General features: G+C 41.7%; 1 protein-coding gene across 1 annotated transcript; it reads right to left on the reverse strand.

The window, feature by feature from the left end:
• Window positions 1–15,100: 15,100 nt before the first annotated feature.
• Window positions 15,101–21,482, reverse strand: LOC122066339 (putative disease resistance RPP13-like protein 1). The gene is made up of 2 exons (XM_042630161.1): window positions 21,071–21,482; window positions 15,101–17,995 (listed from the first exon to the last, which is right to left on the reverse strand). Exon 2 carries the CDS (start codon window positions 17,984–17,986, stop codon window positions 15,101–15,103), a length of 2,886 nt encoding a protein of 961 aa, XP_042486095.1. The 5' UTR covers window positions 17,987–17,995; window positions 21,071–21,482.
• Window positions 21,483–21,855: the final 373 nt, after the last annotated feature.

Consider the following 21,855-nt stretch of genomic DNA (forward strand, 5'->3'; position numbering starts at 1 on the left):
CCGTAGTAGGGAGTCTTATATATGCAATGACTTGTACTCATCCAGACATCAGTTTTGCTGTTGGTATGTTAGGCAGATGTGTGAGTGATCCTGTCATAGATCATTGGTTCATAGTAAAGAAGGTAATAAGGTACTTAAAAGGGACTAGGGAGTACATGCTTACTTATAGAGCATCTGATCAGTTGGAAGTGATTGGATATTCAGACTCTAATTATGCAGGATGCCTCGATAGTAGGAAGTCTATATCAGGATACATCTTTCTAGTTGCTGGTGGGGCGATTTCTTGAAAGTCCAAGAAATAGACTTGTGTCTCTAATTCTACTAAAAAAGCAGAGTTTGTGGCATGCTTTGAGGCCACATCTATGATAATTTGGTTACAAAACTTTATCTTAGAACTTCGGGTTGTCGACACCATTTCGAAGCCACTGAGAATGCATTGTGACAATGTTGCCACCATATATTACTCCAAGAATGACAAGCATTCAAGTAAAGTGAAGCATATTGGAGAAAAGTACAATTTTGTGAAGGATTCAGTTCAGAAACAAGAAGTGTCTATTACTGTTACACTCGTGCCCTAATCCGATCTAATTTGAAATTTTTTGACAGGCCTCAAATAGGAGATCGAAAGTACCACCGCGTTTTGGCTCGTGGTGGCACATTACCGAAGGGGTAGAGATGACCCCACATGTTCATCCATCACATGCCTATCTAATTGGAGGGATTCATACCTTTCGATCCCAGACGGTAAGTGACCCGACTCCCCACACTTGATTTTTGGCATGCATCATAATTTTCGAAAAGCCATGGGCATGTATGAGGGCAATCACCCATGTGAGACCAACCATGGGACAGCAAGCTGTCTTGACCACCAGAAACAAGCCACCGGAAGCAGCTTGGGAATGAATCTGATACCTGTTTCTGGTGGGTCTATAGGCTGCTGTCGAGGTTTCGATGCCCGTGGGTCCCACCACTCTCATCGTAAATGGTTTCGGATGATCAAAAATCATCCTCCACACCTTCTTCTTGATGTGAACACCTTATGGACCTAAATGTGTGGGTCCTCGTGCCCCGAAACTCATTTTAACCCAATTAGTTCAAAAGAGGCCCAAACCAAACAGACCCTTAGGCCCAACTTAAGTTATAAGTAGGGAAATGAGGATTCATTTCCTCATTTCCCTTGTGCCCAATGTAGGAGAGGAGAGAAAGAGGAGAGGAAGAAGAAGAAGAGGAAGGAGGAGGGGATTGAAGGCCGACCTTGGTGACGGCTACCGCCTTATTGCCGAAATTACTACCGGAGGTAAGTACAACCTCCCTTGCCACTCTCTCTCTTCATTTCAACCTAGACAAAGCTAGGAATAGATGGACTCTTGGTGTACACACCATGTTAGGATTGTAGGATGGGTGTTCTACCCTCCCGGTGTTATTACCGAGCTCGAATCAAGTCCGACGAGCTCCGACAACATGTAATGGCAAAAGATCAACTAGGGCTTCGATCATTTGATCGACGTATCTTCCAAATGGCTCAGTGAAAGTAAAATTTTCTTAGCTTAGAATGATGCTAGGGACATCACCTACAAACTTCATGGAACAAATCCTAACAATCGGGCCCGAGCTAGAAAGCCCCCAATTATTGGAATACCCTGTACCTCCACTGGAAACAGTCCACCGGATCCGCTGGGTCTATTTTTGGTGGCATATTTCCAATGGACATGGAGCATAATGTCCTCTCTGTCACCTCCACTGGAAACAGGTCTGATATTTTCGGTGGAAATGCCCTGTTTCTGGTGGTTGTTTCCGATGACATTACTATCATTGGGAGATAGTGTCTATACACTTTGGGGGTGACCTGTGTGGGTCCCTGCCAATGTTTTTGATGTGTGCTGATGTACAATTCCATTTGTGTCTAGGATAGTGACACGCATGTGCCTTGAAGTCAGCATTGATTTGATTGATTAGTGGCCTTACTTGAACCCTAAACCAAACAAAGATCAACAAGATGAGGGATGGATTGTGTTTATTTTTGGAATGTTTATCATTTATTAAATTGCTCACATGCTTAGAATTATATGTTTAATTGTAATTGTCATTTTTCAATCATGATATGAATTGTATGGAAATGTATGATGGGATCCTATGTGACCGAGGTGGTACCTGTACTGTGATCGCTGTGTGTTTGGATGTTTGTGTGTGTGAGGCGAAATTCGGCATAGCCGAGGTGGTACCGATGTTGTGATTGCCATATGTATATTGCATTCATGCATTGATTATGTGCATTAGAGCTAGTTGTAGTCGAGAGTTACACTTTGTGGCCAAGGTCTCACTGTTATCGTGTACCTTGGGACTACATTTGGAAATGGATACTCTTTGTGGCAGAGGTCTTGCCGGTGTTGCGTAGTCCATACTTAACTGTGACATGTATGCTAGATTAGGTAAATGGTCTCGGGTTACACTTTGTGGCCAAGGTCACTCCGATATCGTGTACCCGAGGCTGTATTTGGAGATGGATTACACTTTGTGGCCGAGGTTTCTCCGGTATCATGTAATCCATACTAACTGTATCATTATGAAGCATGTAGTATATATGTGGTTAGGTATCACTCCCTATGCTACGTACCCTTGCCAATAGGGGTTGAGATGTTGGATAACCCATTGTGGTATGTTTGATGAGCCTTTCCGAAGTGCCAGTCCTGCGGTAAGATGTGATTGTTGCCAGAGGCAGGAACATGTCCGACGTAGTCGATGTGTTACCGGTGCTATAACTGGCAGGAGGTGGTTATCAGGGGTTTGCTAGTTGACCCATGGATACATACGAGGACCGACAAGCTTTTAATCATGTCTAGGGTTTGTATCGCGGTGTAGTCGATATCGTTTTCGAGATGAGGGATATAGCCTAATGCGCCGTAGTAGCATTTACTAGACTTAGTTTGTATTATTAGGTGGATAATAAATAAATAAATTACATCACGAGTATCATGGACTATGTGTTTAATTTTCATAATCATGCATCATAAATTATTACTGCTATCGTCTTGCTTGGATGTGTTTGGCCCCACCCCTCACTGAGTGAGTTGGAAAGCTCACCCCATGTATACACCCTTTTTTAGATGATGATGCAGGTACCATGGTGCCAATGGCAGGTGACCTAGTATCTTCTAGGTCAGAGTATGGTGTGAGCGACTGGTGGATCCCAGAAGCAGAAGAGCATGATCAGGACTGTGCTTATGACCACTGTGCTTACGCCGCACCATGAGGTTATACATCATATCTTGATGCTTTTGGTTATAGTTGTGGATTGTATATTTTCTTGAGATTATAGTATATGTCATGGATGAATGTAATAGAATAACTCGGTTATTGCTATTATATTACCATTCGATGTTTTTCCCATTTTATTTATAAATTCTACTACTATACTCTGATTCCGCTGCTTCTAATGGTTTATGTTGTGAGATTGTGAAAATATTAAGGTACTACTATCAGAGATCCTGGTAGGTTGTAAGACAGGTATGTGTCTTACTCACACCGTCGGTATTCCTAATGGTAAATTGAGTCTACTGGGAGTGTGGTGTGACAGCTATGGTATCAGAGTACGATGCTCTGCCTTAACTCACAATCTCAACCAAACCACAACTTGGGAAAATTAGGATTTAAATAAAAATCTCATGACAATAATAATAGAAATTACACAATTAGGAGACAAGTATAGGTGTTAAAGCCATTTCATTGTAATAAAGAGTTTGAATACATAGCTTACACTTTCATAAGAAAAATAAAGTACTGAAAGCAGAAAATCCTAACTAGCCTAAGACTAGAAAATTTAACAACTGAAGCATATGACATAATAAAAAAGTTCAACTAAACCTAAAACATCAGACTCATATAAAAACAGGAAAATGAAAATCCTAAAAGCTATAGTGGCAAACATGCCACTACTCTTGCTGCTGCTGGTGGTTCTGTGCTTGGCCCTGAGCCTGGTTCAAACCATGCGTATGCGTTCCTGGAGGAGGCACCAGAATACCGAGGTGGAAGACCATCGCCTGCATCTGTGCCTTTAGGGAGGCCACTCTATTGTCCATAAGACAATAGGTCCTGTCCATGCTCTCGAGGTGGCTGTCCATGCTCCTCATCAATGACATAGTGGTATCCAGACGGGTCATAACATCGTTGAGACCATAAGGCCTCGCACCCCTAGTGCTCTAAGTGTAGAAACTGTCATAGAACCCGTGGCCTGGGGATCATGTGGTGGAGCCCCACCAACCTCAGTAGCTTCTCCTCTTGCACCAACATCACTGACACCACCACCCTCTACCTCCATAGGCTGCTGACCCTCTCCTGGGATAGGTGTCACCTCCCTCAGATCTACCTCCATAGCGTGCCTTGCCCTCCAAGTCCACCCCAAAGCAATGGAAGATGTCAGTCAATATCCTCCCATAACATAGGTTCCCTACTCGGTGATCCTGCCCTTCAGATCGAGTTACCATGGTCCACAATAGGAGGTAAGACAGACGTATCTGCGCCCCCCATGTACACGCAGTATGTCACATAGGCTTGTAGAGCGGATACCTCATTATAATGTCCATAGGTGGGGAGGAATTCAGTTGAATCACATGGCAGACAACCTTTGGAGTGGCAAACTAGTTGACTAAACGGTTCCATCTTGTGGCTTCCTTGGTCAGCATGTCATTGATCACCTGAAAGGTGTCGAGACTCTGAAATTCATATGCCGGAGTCCGAGGTGGACAGTACACTAGGTCGCCTGTATTGCTGATCATCAAAATATTTCCCAGCTGCCCCATGTCAAAGGAGATCTCCACCCCCTTCACATAGGAGGTGATCCACATCTATTTGGTACCCCAGTTGACACATTCCATAATGGAGTAGAATAGCCTGACCAAGGTGGGGTAGTAGTATCGGTTGGGTTTCAGGATGTGGTACCACCTTATCTCCTCAAACCATTGACGAAGACGGAATGTGCGAAAGTCGTTGGTCCTCACATAGACTCTTGGGTCAATGCTACGGTGCTCAAAGAACTCCCAACGGTCTCCTCAACCACAGAGCGGAACAGATTGGGTTGAACTGCTCAACGGCATCTTTCTCCTCCCGTATAAGAGCACGTCGGGTACGTACACAGCGTCCAGACATTGTTACAAGATGATTCCTAAGGATTTGGAATGGAAAACCTAGTTAAATGGCTGCATACAAAACTCACAGAGAAGAAAATCATAAAAGCTAGGTTACAGAGAGAGAAAACATAGATTGGAAGCGAATGCGGCTCCAATCGATCATGAAATAGCGCGAGGAAGGTTGGGAATGGGTAGCAAAAGACTCCTTGGCTATTTCCACACCTTTCTCACAAGAGTAAATAGGATTTTGTGTGAAAAAGCCAAGACCCGAGCCTATTTATGGCCGGTTTAGTGCCACTGGAAACAGCCCACCGGAAACACTGGGCATACTTCTGGTGTCTGTTTCCAGTGAAGGGAAAAGTCAGATTTTAGTCTTTGTTTTGCTCACCGAAAATACCATTGATATTTCCGATGGGTTAAGCCATATTTTCGGTGGTTTGACTCTCTATTTCCAGTGGACTCATTGGAAAAATAAATCATGCTATTTTTCAATCCTAAGATTTTATTTGGTTACTTTAATGGTGTACCCCTTTGGGATACGCATGCGATTGGATCTTAATACGTGTGGACCCCACTTATACATGCCCTAACCTTAATTTTGACTGTTGTATATATGTGGGACCCACTATGCATGCATGTGTTCTGATTACATACAACGTTGTTTATGCATGTGCACTAATCGGATTCCTTCATAGGAATCATGTCACGTCAGAACACCTGATCCCAATCCCAATCATGCCAGTCGCCTCCCGCTTCCCCTACACAGAATCAGGGTAGACCCCACAATACACCACCGGCTTCGCCTGTACTTATAGCCCAAGATGTGGCATCCATCATCAATAACATGATGCAGGAAGTGGAAGAAAGACAAAATCAGTTTATGGCCAGGATCGATAATAGAATCCAAGTGGCAATGAAAGACCATAATGCACCGCCCGCACCTCCTACTCCACCGGCACCCATTTCAGTACCCACTGGATCGGCTACCCTTCAAACATTTGGTGGGGCACAAGTGCATGGGCATATGCAAGATCAGATGCCGGAACAAGCTCAAGCCTATGTAGCGGGCTGGATAGACTTGACAAAGATGATGGAGAAGTTTCAATGGCTTAGGCCCCCATATTTCTCCAAGGTGGGGCAAGACCATTTGCATCCATCAAGATGGATTGATGGAATGGAGAAGGTTTTTAGACTGATGGGCTGCACCGATGAGTAAAAAATTTTATGTGCGGGCTATCAGTTACAGAATGAAACAGATGATTAGTGGAGTGCCACTGAGCCTATTCTGAGGGCTATTAACCCGAATCCCACTTGGGCAGACTTTAAGGGGGCCTTCTTTGAGAACTATTTTCCAGAAACCTTTCGGGATAGGAGAGAGAGTGAGTTCTCTCAATTGGTTCAAGGTTCTCGATCTCTGCTCGAATATCAGCAACGCTTCGAGGAGCTATTCCATTTTGCTCCTGAGCATCTCAGAGGTGATAGATCCAAGGCAAAGAAGTTTGAGAAAAGGTTGAGGCTAAGTATTGGGTCAACTATTATGGGGTTGAAGCTGTAAACCTATGTTGAGGTGGTCCAAGTGGCCAAATCTATTGAGGACAGGCATAAGGATAACTACACAGCTCAATAATGGACGGGAAAGAGGCCGATGGGATCTGCTGATTCTAGGGGAGGCAACAAACCTTTCCGAGTCCCTTAAGTCAGCCCAACTCCAGTGCAGTTTAGGAGGCCTGATGCTAGTCAGACTTCCCAGTCCTCCCGATGTAGTGTAGTATCCCAGTCTTCAAGATCGAGCCCGAGATGCTTTCATTGTGATCAGTCAGGCCACATAGTGAGGACATGCCCCCACCGAAGGCTAGGTGATGCACCCTACACTATGCCACCTAGGCCCCAGCAGACATATTCAGCCCATAGACTAGCACAATGCCTATAGGGCCAGAGACCACAGGGCAGAATATTTTCTATGATGGCGGAGGATGTTGAGGCTGCTCCTGGTGTAGTGACAGGTACATTATTGATATCATTATTGTCTGCACATGTGTTATTTGACTCAAGAGCCTCGCATTCGTTCGTGTCACCAACATTTTCGAAGAAGATGAGAATTCCATCTAAGGGACTGACTCAACGTTTGGCTGTGAGCACCCCTACAGGAAGTGTGGTGGGTTTGAACTATGTTTACGAGCCTTGTCCAGTGACCATAGGTGATCATGAGTTGAATGCTCACCTAATCGAGTTGGATATGACCGACTTCGACATGATTTTAGGAATGGACTGGCTATCTGCATACAGAGCCAGTGTGCTATGTGCAGAGAAGACTATCATTTTCAGACCTCGTGATGATGATGCATTTGTGTTCCAAGGGGATAAGCCCAAGAAACCTAAGAAAGTTATCATATCTGCACTCCAGATGAAGAAGCTACTAGATAAGGGATGTCAAGGCTACTTAGCATCTGTGATGGATACTGACGCAGAGATTAGGCCATTGACCAAGCTAGATGTGGTGAGGGAATTTATTGATGTATTCCCGAATGATTTGATAGGTTTTCCATCGGATCGAGAGACAGAGTTTGCTATAGACCTACTCCCCAGCTCGGCACCAATGTCAAAAGCCCCTTACCGCATGGCCCCCACAGAATTGAAGGAATTACAGGTGCAACTTCAAGACCTTCTGAAGAAGGGATTCATTAGACCTAGTATGTCTCCATGGGGAGCACCGGTATTGCTCGTCAAGAAGAAAGACGGAAGTATGAGATTGTGCATCGATTACCGGGAGCTTAATAAGCTGACCATCAAGAACCGGTATCCCCACCCATGATTTGGAGTTGACAGCCTTGATTTTTGCATTGAAAATCTGGAGACACTACCTGTATGGTGAGAAGAGTGAGATCTTCAGTGACCATAAAAGCCTTAAGTACTTCTTCACCCAAAAAGATCTCAACATGAGATAGAGGCGTTGGTTAAAGCTGATGAAGGATTATAATTGTACTATCCACTATCACCCAGGAAAGACCAATGTGGTAGCTGATGCACTTAATCGAAAATCCCAGTCACTGACTCTTGCATCACTGACCACCAATGAGTATCTCTTAGAGGAGGCCAGGAAGCTAGACTTGGAACTATTAGTAGAGGGTGTCATCTTGTCACTATCGACATTGGCGGTACAACCTAGTCTGGTGGATAGGATCACTACAGCTTAGGTTACTGATGCAGAACTACAGAAGCTAATAGCAGAATGCTAGGAAGGAACCCAAAAAGACCTAGATTTTTCGATGACTGAAAGTGGGATCCTTAAGTTCAAAGGGATGTTGTGTGTGCCCAGTGACGGTGATTTACGAGACACAGTTTTGAGAGAGGCACATAGCTCTCCATATTCCATTCACCCCGGCAGCACTAAAATGTACAAGGACCTCAAAGACTCCTACTGATGGAGAGGAATGAAGAATGAAGTGGCCACGCATGTGTCTAGATGCCTCACATGCCAGCAAGTCAAGGCTGAGAGGCAGAGGCCTCAGGGGTTATTACAGTCCCTGCCTATTCTGGAGTGGAAATGGGAGAATATTACCATAGACTTTGTCACAGGCCTACTCTGTACACAGAATGGTATGGATACCATTTGGGTGGTTGTGGATCGCTTGACTAAGGCAGCTCAATTTATCCCAATCAAGATCACATTTTCTATGGACAAGTTATCCAAGTTGTATATCGATAACATCATCAGGTTACATGGTGTACCAGTTAGTATCATCTCTGATCGAGATCCCAGGTTCACTTCCAAGTTCTAGACCTGTGTACAGAAAGCTATGGGCATGCAGTTGGCTTTCAGCACTGCCTTTCACCCTTAGAGCGATGGTCAGCTAGAGAGAACTATTCAGACATTGGAGGATCTACTCCGAGCCTATGCCTTAGATATGAGTTACAGTTGGAATGAGCACATTTCCCTTATTAAGTTCTCCTATAACAACAGTTATCAGGCCACCATCGGTATGTCCCCATTCGAGGCACAGTATGGCAGGAAGTGCCGGACTCCACTCTATTGGGATGAGGTTGGTGAGCAACATATTTTGGATCTAGACTTGATACAGGCTCCCAGTGAGAAGGTGAATGTGATCAGAGAAAGGATCAAGGCAGCTCCGTCTAGGCAGAAAAGCTATACAGATGTTAGGAGGAAACATCTGGAGTTTGGTATTGGAGACAAGGTCTTCTTGTGGATCTCCCCAGTTAAAGGGGTGATGCGGTTCGGTAAGAAGGGAAAGCTTATTGCAAGGTTTATGGGATCGTATGATGTATTGGAGAGGATCGGACTAGTAGCTTACCGGATAGCCTTGCCACCAGAGTTGGAAGGTACACATGATGTCTTCCATATATCTATGTTGAGGAAGTACATTTCTGACCTGACTCACGTCTTGACTTACATACCCCATGAGTTGGATGAGGACTTTACCTATGTGGAGTATCCGGAGAAGATTGTTGATCGAAACGACCATGTTCTTCGCAACTGCACCGTTTCCTTCGTCAAAGTGAAATGGATGAACCACCCCAAATAGGAAGTATCCTAGGAGTGAGAAGATGAAATGATGAAGCATCTTGGATTGTTTGATTTTCCAGGTATATTCAATTTCGAGGATGAAATTCTTGTAAGGTGGGGGGATATTACACCCGTGCCCTAATCCGGTTTAATTTAAAATTTTATGACAGGCCTCGAATCAGAGATAGGAAGTACGATCAGGTTTTGGCTCATGACTGCATATTGCCAAAGGGGAAGTGATGACCCCACATGTTCGTGCATCCCATACCTATCTAACTGGAGGGGATTTATACCTTCCGATCCCATACGGTAAGTGACCCGACTCCCCACACTTAATTTTTGGCATGCATCATAATTATTGAAAAGCCTTGGGCATGTCTGAGGGCAATCACCCATGCAAGACCAACCATGGGACAGTAAGCTATCTTGACCATCAGAAACAAGCCACCGGAAGCAGCCTGGGCATGAATCCGGTGCCTGTTTCCAGTGGGTCCATAAGCTGCTGTCGAGGTTTTGATGCCCATGGGTCCCACCACTCACATCGTTAATGGTTTTGGATGATCCTAAATCATCCTCCACACCTTCCTCTTGATGTGAACACCTTATGGACCTAAATGTGTGGGTCCTCGTGCCCCGAAACTCATTTTAACCTGATTGATTCAAAAGTGGCCCAAACCAAACAGACCCTTAGGCCCAACTTAAGTTATAAGTTGGGAAATGAGGATTCATTTCCTTATTTCCATTGTGCTCAACGTAGGAGAGGAGAGAAAGAGGAGAGGAAAAAGAAGAAGAGGAAGGAGAAGGGATTGAATGCCTACCTTGGTGACGGCTATCGCCTTGTTGCCGGAATTGCTGCCGGAGGTAAGTACAACCTCCCATGCCACTCTTTCTCTTTATTTTGACCTAGAAAAATCTAGGAATGGATGGACTCTTGGTGTACACACCATGTTAGGGTGTTAGGATGGGTGTTCTACCCTCCCGGTGTTATTGCTCAGCTCGAACCAAGCCCGGTGAGCTCCGACAACATGTAATGCCAAAAGACCAACTAGGGTTTTGATCATTAGATCGACATATCTCCCAAATGGATCAGTGGAAATGAAATTTTCTTGGCTTAGAATGATGCTAGGGACATCCCCTACAAACTCTATGGAATAAATCCTGGCAATCGGGCCCGAGCTGGAAAGCCCCAAATTGTTGGAATGCCCTGTACCTCCACCAGAAACAGCCCACCGGATCCACTGGGTCTGTTTTCGGTGGCATATTTTTGGTGGACAAGTAGCATAATGTGCTCTCTGTCACCTCCACCGAAAACAGGTCTGACATTTTCGGTGGAAATGTCCTATTTCTGGTGGTTGTTTACAGTGACATTACTATCATTGGGAGACAGTGTCTGTACACTTTGGGGGTGACCTGTGTGGGTCCCTCCCGATGTTTTCGACATATACTGATGTACGAATCCATTTGTGTCTAGGACAGTACGTGCCCCGAAGTTGAAATTGATTTGATTGATCGATGGCCTTACTTGAACCTTAAACCAAACAAAGCTCAACAAGGTGAGGGATGGACAGTGTTTATTTTTGGAATGTTTATCATTTATTAAATTGCTCACATGCTTAGAATTATATGTTTAATTGTAATTGTCATTTTCCGATCCTGATATGAATTGTATGAAAATGTATGATGGGATCCGATGTGACCGAGGTGGTACCAGTACCATGATAGCCGTGTGTTTAGATGTGTGTGTGTGTGACAAAATACGGCGTGGCCGAGGTGGTACTAGTGCTATGATTGTTGTATGTATGTTGCATTCATGTATTGATTATGTGCATTAGATCTAGTTGTAGTCACGAGTTATACTTTGTGGCCAAGGTCTCGCTGGTATCGTGTACCCCGGGACTACATTTGAAAATGGATACGCTTCATGGCCGAGGTCTTACTGGTATTGCGTAGTCCATACTCAATTGTGCTATGTATGCTAGATTAGGTAAACGGTCTCGGGTTACACTTTGTGGCAAAGTTCTCTCTGGTATCATGTACCTGGGACTGTATTTGAAGATAAATTATACTTTGTGACCGAGGTCTCTCCGATATCGTATAATCTATATTAATTGTATCATTATGAAGGCATGTAGTATATATGTGGTTAGGTATCACTCCCTATACTATGCACCCTTGCCAATAGGGGTTGAGGTGTTGGATAACCCATTGTGGAATGTTTGATGAGCCTTTCCGAAGTGCCACTCCAGTAGTACGATGTGATTGTTACCGAAGATGGGAACTTGTCCTGTGTGGCCGATGTGTTACCGATGTCGTGACTGCCAGGAGGGGGTTATCAGGGATATTCTAGGTGACCCATGGACCCATACGGGGATCGGCAGGCTTCTAATCATGGCTAGGGTTTGTATCACTGTATAGTCGATGTCGTTTCCGAGACGAGGGATACAGCCTAATGCGTCGTAGTAGCATTTACCAGACTTAGTTTGTATTGTTAGGTGGATAATAAATAAATGAATTGCATCACGAGCATCATAGACTATGTGTTTAATTTCTGCAATCATGCATCATAAATTATTACTACTACCGTCTTGTTTGGATGTGTTTGACCCCAGCCCTCATTGAGCGAGTTGGAAAGCTCACCCCACGTATACACCCTTTTTTAGATGATGATGCAGGTACTGTGGTACCAATGGCGGGTGGCCCAGTATCTTCTAGGTCAGAGTATGGTGTGAGCGACTGGTGGATGCCAGAAGCGGAGGAGCATGATCAGGACTGTGCTTGCGACCATTGTGCTTACGTCGTACCGTGAGATTGTACATCATATCTTGATACTTTTGGATATAGTTGTGGATTGTATATTTTCTTGAGATTATAGTATATGTCATGGATGAATATAACAGAATAACTCGGTTATTGCTATTATATTATCATTAGATGTTTTTCCATTTTATTTATAAATTTTGCTACTATACTTTTATTCCGCTGCTTCTATTGGTTTGTGTTGTGAGATTGTGAAAATGTTAAGGTAGTGCTATCAGAGATCCTGGTAAGTTGTAAGACAGGTACGTGTCTAATTAGGGAAAATAGTCCTACCCTATTTGACACACCATGATGGGAGGGTGCACAAACTCTATAAAATAGGACTCTAGGTCATCCTTCTACCCTAATGTTACTCTCATTATTGGAGCCATCACCAAGAGAGCATTAAGGGGAGCTAGTGGGAGAAACCTAGAGGATACATTGTGTTTGTGCTTGGGATTGTAGGAATAAAGATACGTGAAGGATATAATGGCAGCCAATTCTTCACAGTCGATGGTGAACGATATGCATCGTTGATTCATTATTGTTTAATTTGTGATTCTATGAACATGTGGCAAGATCATATAATTGTATACGGGAGAAATTACATCCTTCATTAAAGATGTTGGGAGTTATATAGGTATAGTCTCACATCGGTAATCTGGGACCTTGGATGTGTCTTAATATACCCTTGGGCCATCTTTTCCTAATGCATTAAGGTTTTTGCTTCGTCTTTAATTGAGCATTCTATGCCCAAAACTTATCAAGAGGGGCATTCTCATCTGCGGTGGAAAATGGCTATGGTTGTAGAGATGTATGTGACTGCTTAGTCATCAGACATGGGAATGAACTGGTTGATTTGACTTCAAGGTACTTGCAAAATGTCATCGGGTGTATGCTATTAAGAATCACCTACTTGATGACACTGTTGAGCGGCTCAGATCTTGCTTAGTTGCCAAAAATGTTGAATTTGTAGACTTGTGAGAGAGCAAAAGGTATCCTGATCAGGTTTCGTGTTTGATTACCAATCACATCAAGGTATAAAGTAATCAGTTCCCTTCACATTGAGCTGTATAATGTTTTCTAGATATCCTACAGAATACTTATCCCCAGAGACATTTCAAGTCTACCCTACCAGCAGATTGAAAATTTAAATTTGGGCTAATCTGTACCTATAGAAGCTCTGTGGAAATTGTAATCATCTAATATTGCATATCTTGACTGGGTTCATACTCATCGCACTGTTGAAGCATTTAGAAGATTGTTATATTCTGGTTTGGTAAAGAGGAGCCCTATTGAATAGGGGCGGTATTGAATGGTTGCAAGTGAGAGTATGATGCCTCTTACACACTGCTAGAGCTGGAGGCTCAATGGCCACCACCAACATCCCTTCTTCTTCATTCATATCAGATGATAGTTCTCCTCTCTTCCTCAAGCTTTCGGCAAGCGGTTCTTCCTATTCATATACAATAAGAAACCTATATGTGAGATGTAAGAAACTTTTCTCTAAGAGCAATACTTGGGAAGAAAATACATTCAAATTCATACTGTTAAAGAGAAACATGTCATATAGCCTGTAATGTTGTATAATTCGGAAATCTTTACTGCATGCAATCTTTAAGTAAATTTAGAATTTGACCGCCACGCTCTCGCACAAGAGTGAGTGGCCATGGGATGACGCGAGTTGGTAGGAGGAATTGGATCGCTTTTGGGCAGAGAAGATAAGGGACCCGGATCAATGTTGGGAGGTGGTGGGGTGCAAGACCAGGGGTGAAGGAGGTGGTGGGACATTTACTAGGAGAGCTATAGCAAGGGTAGGGGAGAGGAGTCAAAGAAGGGGGTGGGGAGGGCGGAGGGAGGAGGTTGGAGCTAGTGATGGGAAGGTAGTGTGGATGGATATGGAGATGGGGTGGTAGTGTGGGTGGATGTGGAGATGGGGTGGGTGGGTAGTGGCACCCACCATTAAAAGTGTTCTCCTTAAAGCTGCTAAAAGGTGTATAAACTGGCTGTAGCTACTACTACCACTACATATTAAAAGTCATAGCACATTTAGTAGTGAATTTCTGATAATAGAAAGAAACCACCAAGAAAGACTATAGAGACGAATTTTTTAAATGGGCATAATCGGTTTTTAAACGAGCATATTTAAAATGTACTCTTATATTCCAGCTCATTTAATTCTGATCATGCAAGCCCAAAAATATGACAAGAAATCAAAAGTATGAGTATGCGAACCAACCATTTCATTTTAATATAACATTAAGAAAACGCATTCACCATTAATTAATCCCAACGCATGCACCATCAATTAATCCAAATATGTTAGAAGCAGGAGAAGATGACATATCTATCATAAATTATTTAATATAAATATCCAATATGAATATAATAATGCTGGAATATTAATATATTATTACTTTACAAAACGGCAAAACCAAGGAACACTCATTAAAGGGGCCGGGCTCAAGCCCGAAACGTTTTAATAAACTGGCCAGGCCGATCTATAAGCGATCGATTCCGATCAGTTTAGTCCAGTTGGTCTTGGGTTTGACACCCTTACCTATAAGAGATTGCTGCTTTAGCAAAAACAGAATTGAAAGGGTAGTAGGGTAGTTTACCTGCATTGTATATACGGGCTAACATTTCGGATGAGTTGGCATCACCAATAGCAATTTTTAGTAACGATGACATTTGTGGGGAGCTCCTCGGGGCTGTATTGATGTATACAATATGAACCAAAATCCAGATGTTGGAGTGAAGACAGGTTTCTCAACCCCTTGGGTAGCGATGTACAATTATGGATATAAAAGCGATTAATATTTGGAGGTAGACTCTCAGTCCCATCCAGAAACTGCACCAACTCTTCCATCTCATACCCAAGACGAATATTTTTGAGTGAGGTGAGTCTGCTTAATCCTCCATGAGGCAACATCCTGAGCATTGGACAGCCAATGAAACGCAATTCACATAATCTCGGACTTGACAGAAGTGGCTGTGGTAGTATCCTCAGTTTGGGACACATTGTAATGGTTAGACTTAAGAGGCTAGGGAATTCGGGTCCCTCTCCTCCAGAGCTAGACCACTCTTCCAACTTATTCATGTCTTGTACGTACAGAGATTCCAATAGGGGTAGCTCCCCAATCGGAGGGAGGACTTGGCATTCCATGCAGCGTATTAGTTTTAGAGAGACTAACTTCTTGTATCTTGGCAACTCTATCATCAACCATCTTGGAAATGTTGACCCACCGTAATTTCTCATCTCTAAATGCTTCAGCTCACTGTGAGGTCGTAAACTTTCAAAAACCTCAACATCTTTATCACCTCCGTCTCTCCACAAAAAACTAATCTCATCAACTTTTTTCTTATTCATCAAATCAGCTTCCAGAGCATCCAAAGGATCAATCACATTCCCTGGGATGCGGATTGAAAGCGCCCCCTCAAGCTGTTTTAGCTCCTTGAGCTCTCTTATTCCACGACCGTCATCATTTATTGAGATAGGGAAATATGGCATTGTCTTGAGACTAGTTAATCTCCCAATTCCTTGTGGCATGGAAAGTATGGGACATCCATAAAGGTCTAGATGTTGGAGATTGCGTAGATACTTGATGCCTCTAGGGAACTCACGTATTCCGGAAAAACGGAGTATCAGTGACTGTAGATTGTGAAGATCACACAATGACTCAGGTAATCGTTGAATGCATGGAGCAAAAGGGAGGTTAATATAATGTAGGTATTTCAAATAGCCAATATCATTGGGAAGCATTGGAAAATCATAATGACTCAAATCTAAGACACGTAGGTATCTCAATCCTCCAAAGGATTCAATAGGTTTAATCCGTTCCAAACACGTGTTTCGTACAACAAATGTGGATAACTTCTTGGCGTGACCATGATTTTTGTCCTGATCAAACAAGTGTTTCGTACAACAAGTGGACAAATAACGGGTCTCTTTAGTAAAGCTATGGCACGATTCCCCAAACTCAATTCTACCATATACCTCTCCTGACACTGCTTCTGCTAAATCATGTACAAGGTCATGCATTACAAATTGACCCTTACCTCCATTGTTGTGCTGGAAGAAAGACCTATGCAGCAAATCATCAAAATATTGGCTACCTTTGTCTTCCATTCTTGTAGCGTTCGATCTAACAAATCCTTCTGCCATCCACAGTTGGATCAGAGGTTGCTTATAGAATTTATAATCTTTAGGAAATAAAGAACAATAAGCAAAACACTGCTTCAAATATGTGGGAAGAAAATAGTAGCTTAGACTTAGAGCAGCTGGCAAATTGCTCTCTTCCAATAACTCCCACATGGAACTATTCAACACTTCTTCCCAATGGTTTAAATCTGAAGAAGAAGAAGAGCATAAAAGGCCTGCAAGCGTACTTGCTGCCAAGGGCAATCCTTTGCACTTCTTTGCAATCTTCCTACCCACTTCTTCCATGTTGGGAGCAATAGAGCCATAATCCATTGATATGCGCCTTTCCATTATTGACCAACACTCTTCATCAGATAAAATCTGTAGATCTTGGGTATAAATGGGGTGCATTATTGAAGAAACTCTCCTACTTCGAGTTGTTACTATTATTCTACTTCCTCTCCCTGCCGCCATGAATATTACTCTCAGATCTTTCCAATCGGTTTCCTTTTCAGTCCAAACATCATCCAAGACAATTAAAACTCGTTTCCCCCTTAATTCCTTCATCAATTTACGTTGAAGTGGCTCTAGGTTGCTCAGATTAGGATTTTCCCCAGTCAAGGACTCCAGAATTGCAGAGGTCAATCTCACAACATTAAAATCAGTGGACACACAAACCCAAGCTTTTCTGCTTTCAAAATGTTTCTCTACATCAGGATCATTATAGACAAGCTGGGCTAAAGTCGTCTTGCCTACACCACCTAATCCAACAATGGCAATAACAGAAACTTTTTTTTTATTTGCATCATCTGAATATGACAACAACTTTTTTTTAATTTCATCTTGCTCTTTCTTTCTCCCCAAAGTAATAGACTCATCAACTAGAGAACCACTCTTTGGCCTGGTATCTATTTCATCATTTACATTATGTGATTTCCAATTTACTGAGTCTCTGAGATAGTGATCTTTAAGTTCCTTCTCAATCTCCACTAGTTTATTTATGAGTTCATCATATATAAGAGGTTCAATTTCTTGTCTATGTAAAAGCCCGCCATTTTCTTTCAAGTTAGAGGGGAAGTGCACGAAACGTACCTTTCGACCAAGATCTTTTTCCTTGTGAGCTTTATGAGCTTCATAGATGAACTCATCCAATATGTCCTGAGCTCGGTAAGCAACATCCCTGAGATTCCTAAGGCATTCTTTCTGTACAATATTCTTCATTTGAGCTTGCTCTGCAAAATTGAGCAGTTTTACAATTTTCTTAAGAACTTGAGAGAGTTCACGTAAAGCAGGTTGCACAGACCATTGGGATCCAAATTCCCTTAACGCTTCTGATGAGGATAATTTGTCAAGCAAAGCTGATACAAGAAGGGATACAATTATATCATCCCTACTTCCTTCCATAACTACTCCCTGCAAGAAACGGAACAGAGCACAGATGAGTTTGTAAATATGTTTGGGATGAAAAGGTTCTGAAAACTAAATACAAACAACAGTAATTATCCATTCAAGGAAGAGATGTCGAGGAGTTTATATATCATTGCATCTGGTAGGAAGGAGACTGGAAAATTACCTCCTGAAAACTTATACTTTTATCTCGAAATTAATGAATCTCTAAACAGGTTAGAAGGAACGGGAAGAATAGGATCATCTCCTCTTGTTCCCTTCCATCAAATATGAAAAACTAGAGCACAAAAACAAGATTTTCGTCATTGATTAATCATTAATTATTGATGCTTTTTACCATCCACAAGGTTTCCAGGGTCGTTCGATCAGGTTTATGTTCCAGAACAATCTCGCAAGTCCTGGTTCTTGGATTTGAAATTTATTTTCTCTCTCTTCATTAAATAAATTCTAAATCCATGAATCAAGAATGTTTGAAATTGTTCTAATACATAAACCTGATAGTCTCATTTGCGGACAAAACACCACAAAAGTGATAAGAAGACGTATCTTAGATTTTTATTTCATGTGGTTAGAACAGTTTTAGGCTTTTAGATTGAAGAAAGTCCTATGCCATTAAATGCATTTGGTAAAGAAAGGAAATCTTTTCAAAACATACGAAACAAATAGAGCAGTCGCAATCCTCCTCGGGCTGATTTTTTTTCCATTCTATAAACACAAATCCTAATGGTGGCAGCTTCAGCTTGAAGAGTTATCCCCCGAAGAGGAATTTGTGGAATCGAAAAATGATATATACATGTGTAGATGGATGTGTGTAGAAATAATATGTGGTCATTGGTCAGCAATGCTCAATAGGATACACAAATCCAAATGGATTGACAGAATAGAAAAGCCTGAAATTTTGTTCCAAGAAATTTCTTGTTGGGGCATCATACTCAACAAAAGTACAATTATTATTATTTTTAAATCTTTTATTGGTGATGTGGATAACCACCCATGCTTTACTCAAAGCAAATAAATGTTTGAATAATTTATGTGAACTCAAAAGGAACATCCAAAGATAGACCCCACATTAAGGGTGTCAATTTCAAATCGAAACCGAATATCAAAATCGAAACGGAGTCCAATTAAATGGACCGAATCGAACCGAACCGAATAAATTCGATTCATATTCGGTTTGAGTATGTGAGTATTGCTATTTGGTTCAGTTCAGTTTCGATTTAGGATGTTAAAACGTCGGTTTGGAACCGAAACCGAACCAAATTACTCTTAAAAGTTTAAACCAAAAAAAAAAACCCTACTATAGCTAAGACTTAGGCTCCGTTTGGTATCGTTTCTGTTCCGGAAACTCCGTTTTGTGTCAAAAACGGAAATTTCAGTTTTTGTGTCAAAACGCCATTTTTAAACGATTTAATGCTGTTTGGTGAATCTGTTTCTAGAACAGTTTCAGAACCAAAAAACGACAGTTCTGCCGTTTGGTAATGCTTGTTTCAGAAACGGTTTTTTTTTTTCTCTTTTCTTTTCTTTTAAGTCAATAATTACAAAAATAAAATTAAAATACTATAAGCATATAAATCCTTTGGGACAATAAAATATTACATACCAACTAAAAAAAACATAGTTTCAAAAGGATGAATAAAATACAGTATTAACAATGCCTTGTCCAAGTTAATTATTATATAATTCCCCAAATTTTCACTTTTTGTCCAAGTCTAAAGACTTGAATGCTTGGAGGATGCTTTCATCTTATTTGTTTGGTCCTCTAATTATAGAAATCAGATTTGGAATCATACCCAAGCAAAGTAACAAAGCTCCAATAAAATCAGATTTGGGGAGAGATAATGGAAAGACTAATAAAACCAAGCAAAGTAACAAAGAAATCAAGCATAGGAAAATAACAAAGAAATCAAGCATAGCAAAGTAACAAAGGAATCAAGCTATCCAAATTAATAGTAAGTGCTAGTGTGTTTATTATAATAAGCTGTTTGAAGTACTTACTGTTTATTCTAAGAGATTTTCCTTTCAATATAATACAAATTGTCAACCTTTTTGAACTCCACAGAATTTAAAATGCTCACGCAATGGCCTGATTTTCATAATCATTAAAACTGTGCACAATTGCATGATCATATGGTTGGACTTTGTAATTTGCATTTCATTTCTGAAACCCAACTTCTTAACAGGACAATTAAATTGATGGTTGAGTATGATCTTTAAGATGACATACCAGTTGCATCAGACCTTGCAAGTCAACACCTCCACACAACCAATACCCTATCTACATTTTTATTTAATTCTGTAAGCTTCAAAATATAACCTTCTATATCATCAATTGGGTTTTGTATAATGTATATTCAGTTAATCCATCAGAGTTTTCACCTATCTACATATTTATTTAAGATGACATACAATTGTGTTTGATGCCATTTTGTCAAAGGAAACAACCAAGTCTCATAAACTTAAATTAGTTGAATCTGTTGCCCCATGTTCACAAGGTGTTTGATGTCATCTCCCAACTGTATTTTCACTGCAGTATCTCATTATTGTTACACAACAGAAATTGAATTAGTTGAATCATTTCTGATCCATGTTTTTCTGGTTTTTGCTGCTTTACAGGTGAATACTTTTGTCTATGTTTCCTTTGCTCCAAAATGAGATTGATCCAAATCAAGTTCACATTTGAAGAAGCATAATAGAAATGGGAAGATGAATTCAAGAAATAGAAACAGAATCAGAACCAGAAGTAGAACTCAGGGGAAGGAAGCATTGCATTCCATGAGAAAACATCTCTGTGAGACATTTTTTCGGACAGGTCTTGAGCATCTAAGATGTAGCCAAATTCAGCATAAATCTGGAGAAGACAATTGTGAAACCCTCTTTGGTTCTCTCTGGTTCACAATGAGGAACTAACCACCAACCCTAGCAAAATCTAAGTCCGATCGGTCAAATTGCAGAGGCTTTACAGGTAAACAATACCGAACTCTCCAATCTTGATTTGGGTTGTAGATCAGGGTATTATAAGGTTTATTGAGGTCATGAACCATCATCAACATATCAGAGAAGATGCAAAGAGCTAGGGAATACCTGTTTGAGCAACAACGAGCAGAGATCAAAAGGGCAAACCCAATCGTGCTTCTCTTCTCTTCTCAGGCGATCGTGCTTCTCTTCTCTTCTCCGACGATCGTGCTTCTCTTCTCCGGCGATCGTGCTTCTATTCGGCGATCGGTCTTCTTCTTCTCCAGTTCTGTGTGTGCAAAGATGAAAGGCAGAGGTGAAAAAAGAGGGCTAGTGTATTCCGTCGGTCGAACTTGAGAGTGAAGTCGGATTCAAGGTCGATCGTGCTTCTCTTCTCCGGCGAACGGTCTTCTTCTTCTCCAGCTGTGAGTGCGCGAAGTTGAAAGGCAGAGGTGAAAAAACAAGAGGCTAGTATTTTATCGGGAACTTGTCTCTGAAGTTGTGAAAAAAAACAATTCATTTTTTAGAACGTTTGGAACGAAACAACATAGACGGAACACCCTCTTGTCGTGCCGTCTTCGGTCCTTCAAATCATTTTTTTTTCCAACTTTTGTTTCAAAAAAACTGAATTACATCATATGGTTGCTAAACGGTTTTTTGCGTTTTTTTTGTTATATTAAAACGGAAAAACAATAGAAACATTTCTTAAGAACAATACCAAACGGGTCCTTAGGAGGGATTTTCCATATACCCTTTTGAGGTTTTTACTATTAGAGGAGGCTGGCCGCGACTTTGAGCGCTCTTCACTTCTTCTTCAGTCCACCTTCTTCCCTCCCTTCTTCTTCTTCTTTTCTAGGCATTAGGTTTGTTAGAGAATAGCTTGCGGCCTGCATCCATGATCCATCTAAGGTAAT

Source organism: Macadamia integrifolia, unplaced genomic scaffold, assembly GCF_013358625.1.
Source record: "Macadamia integrifolia cultivar HAES 741 unplaced genomic scaffold, SCU_Mint_v3 scaffold2352, whole genome shotgun sequence".
In the NCBI taxonomy this organism is placed as follows: domain Eukaryota; kingdom Viridiplantae; phylum Streptophyta; class Magnoliopsida; order Proteales; family Proteaceae; genus Macadamia; species Macadamia integrifolia.

Excerpts from the sequence above, each read along its gene's own strand:
- LOC122066339 (XM_042630161.1), bottom strand. The coding sequence starts at position 17,986 with ATGGAAGGAAGTAGGGATGATATAATTGTATCCCTTCTTGTATCAGCT.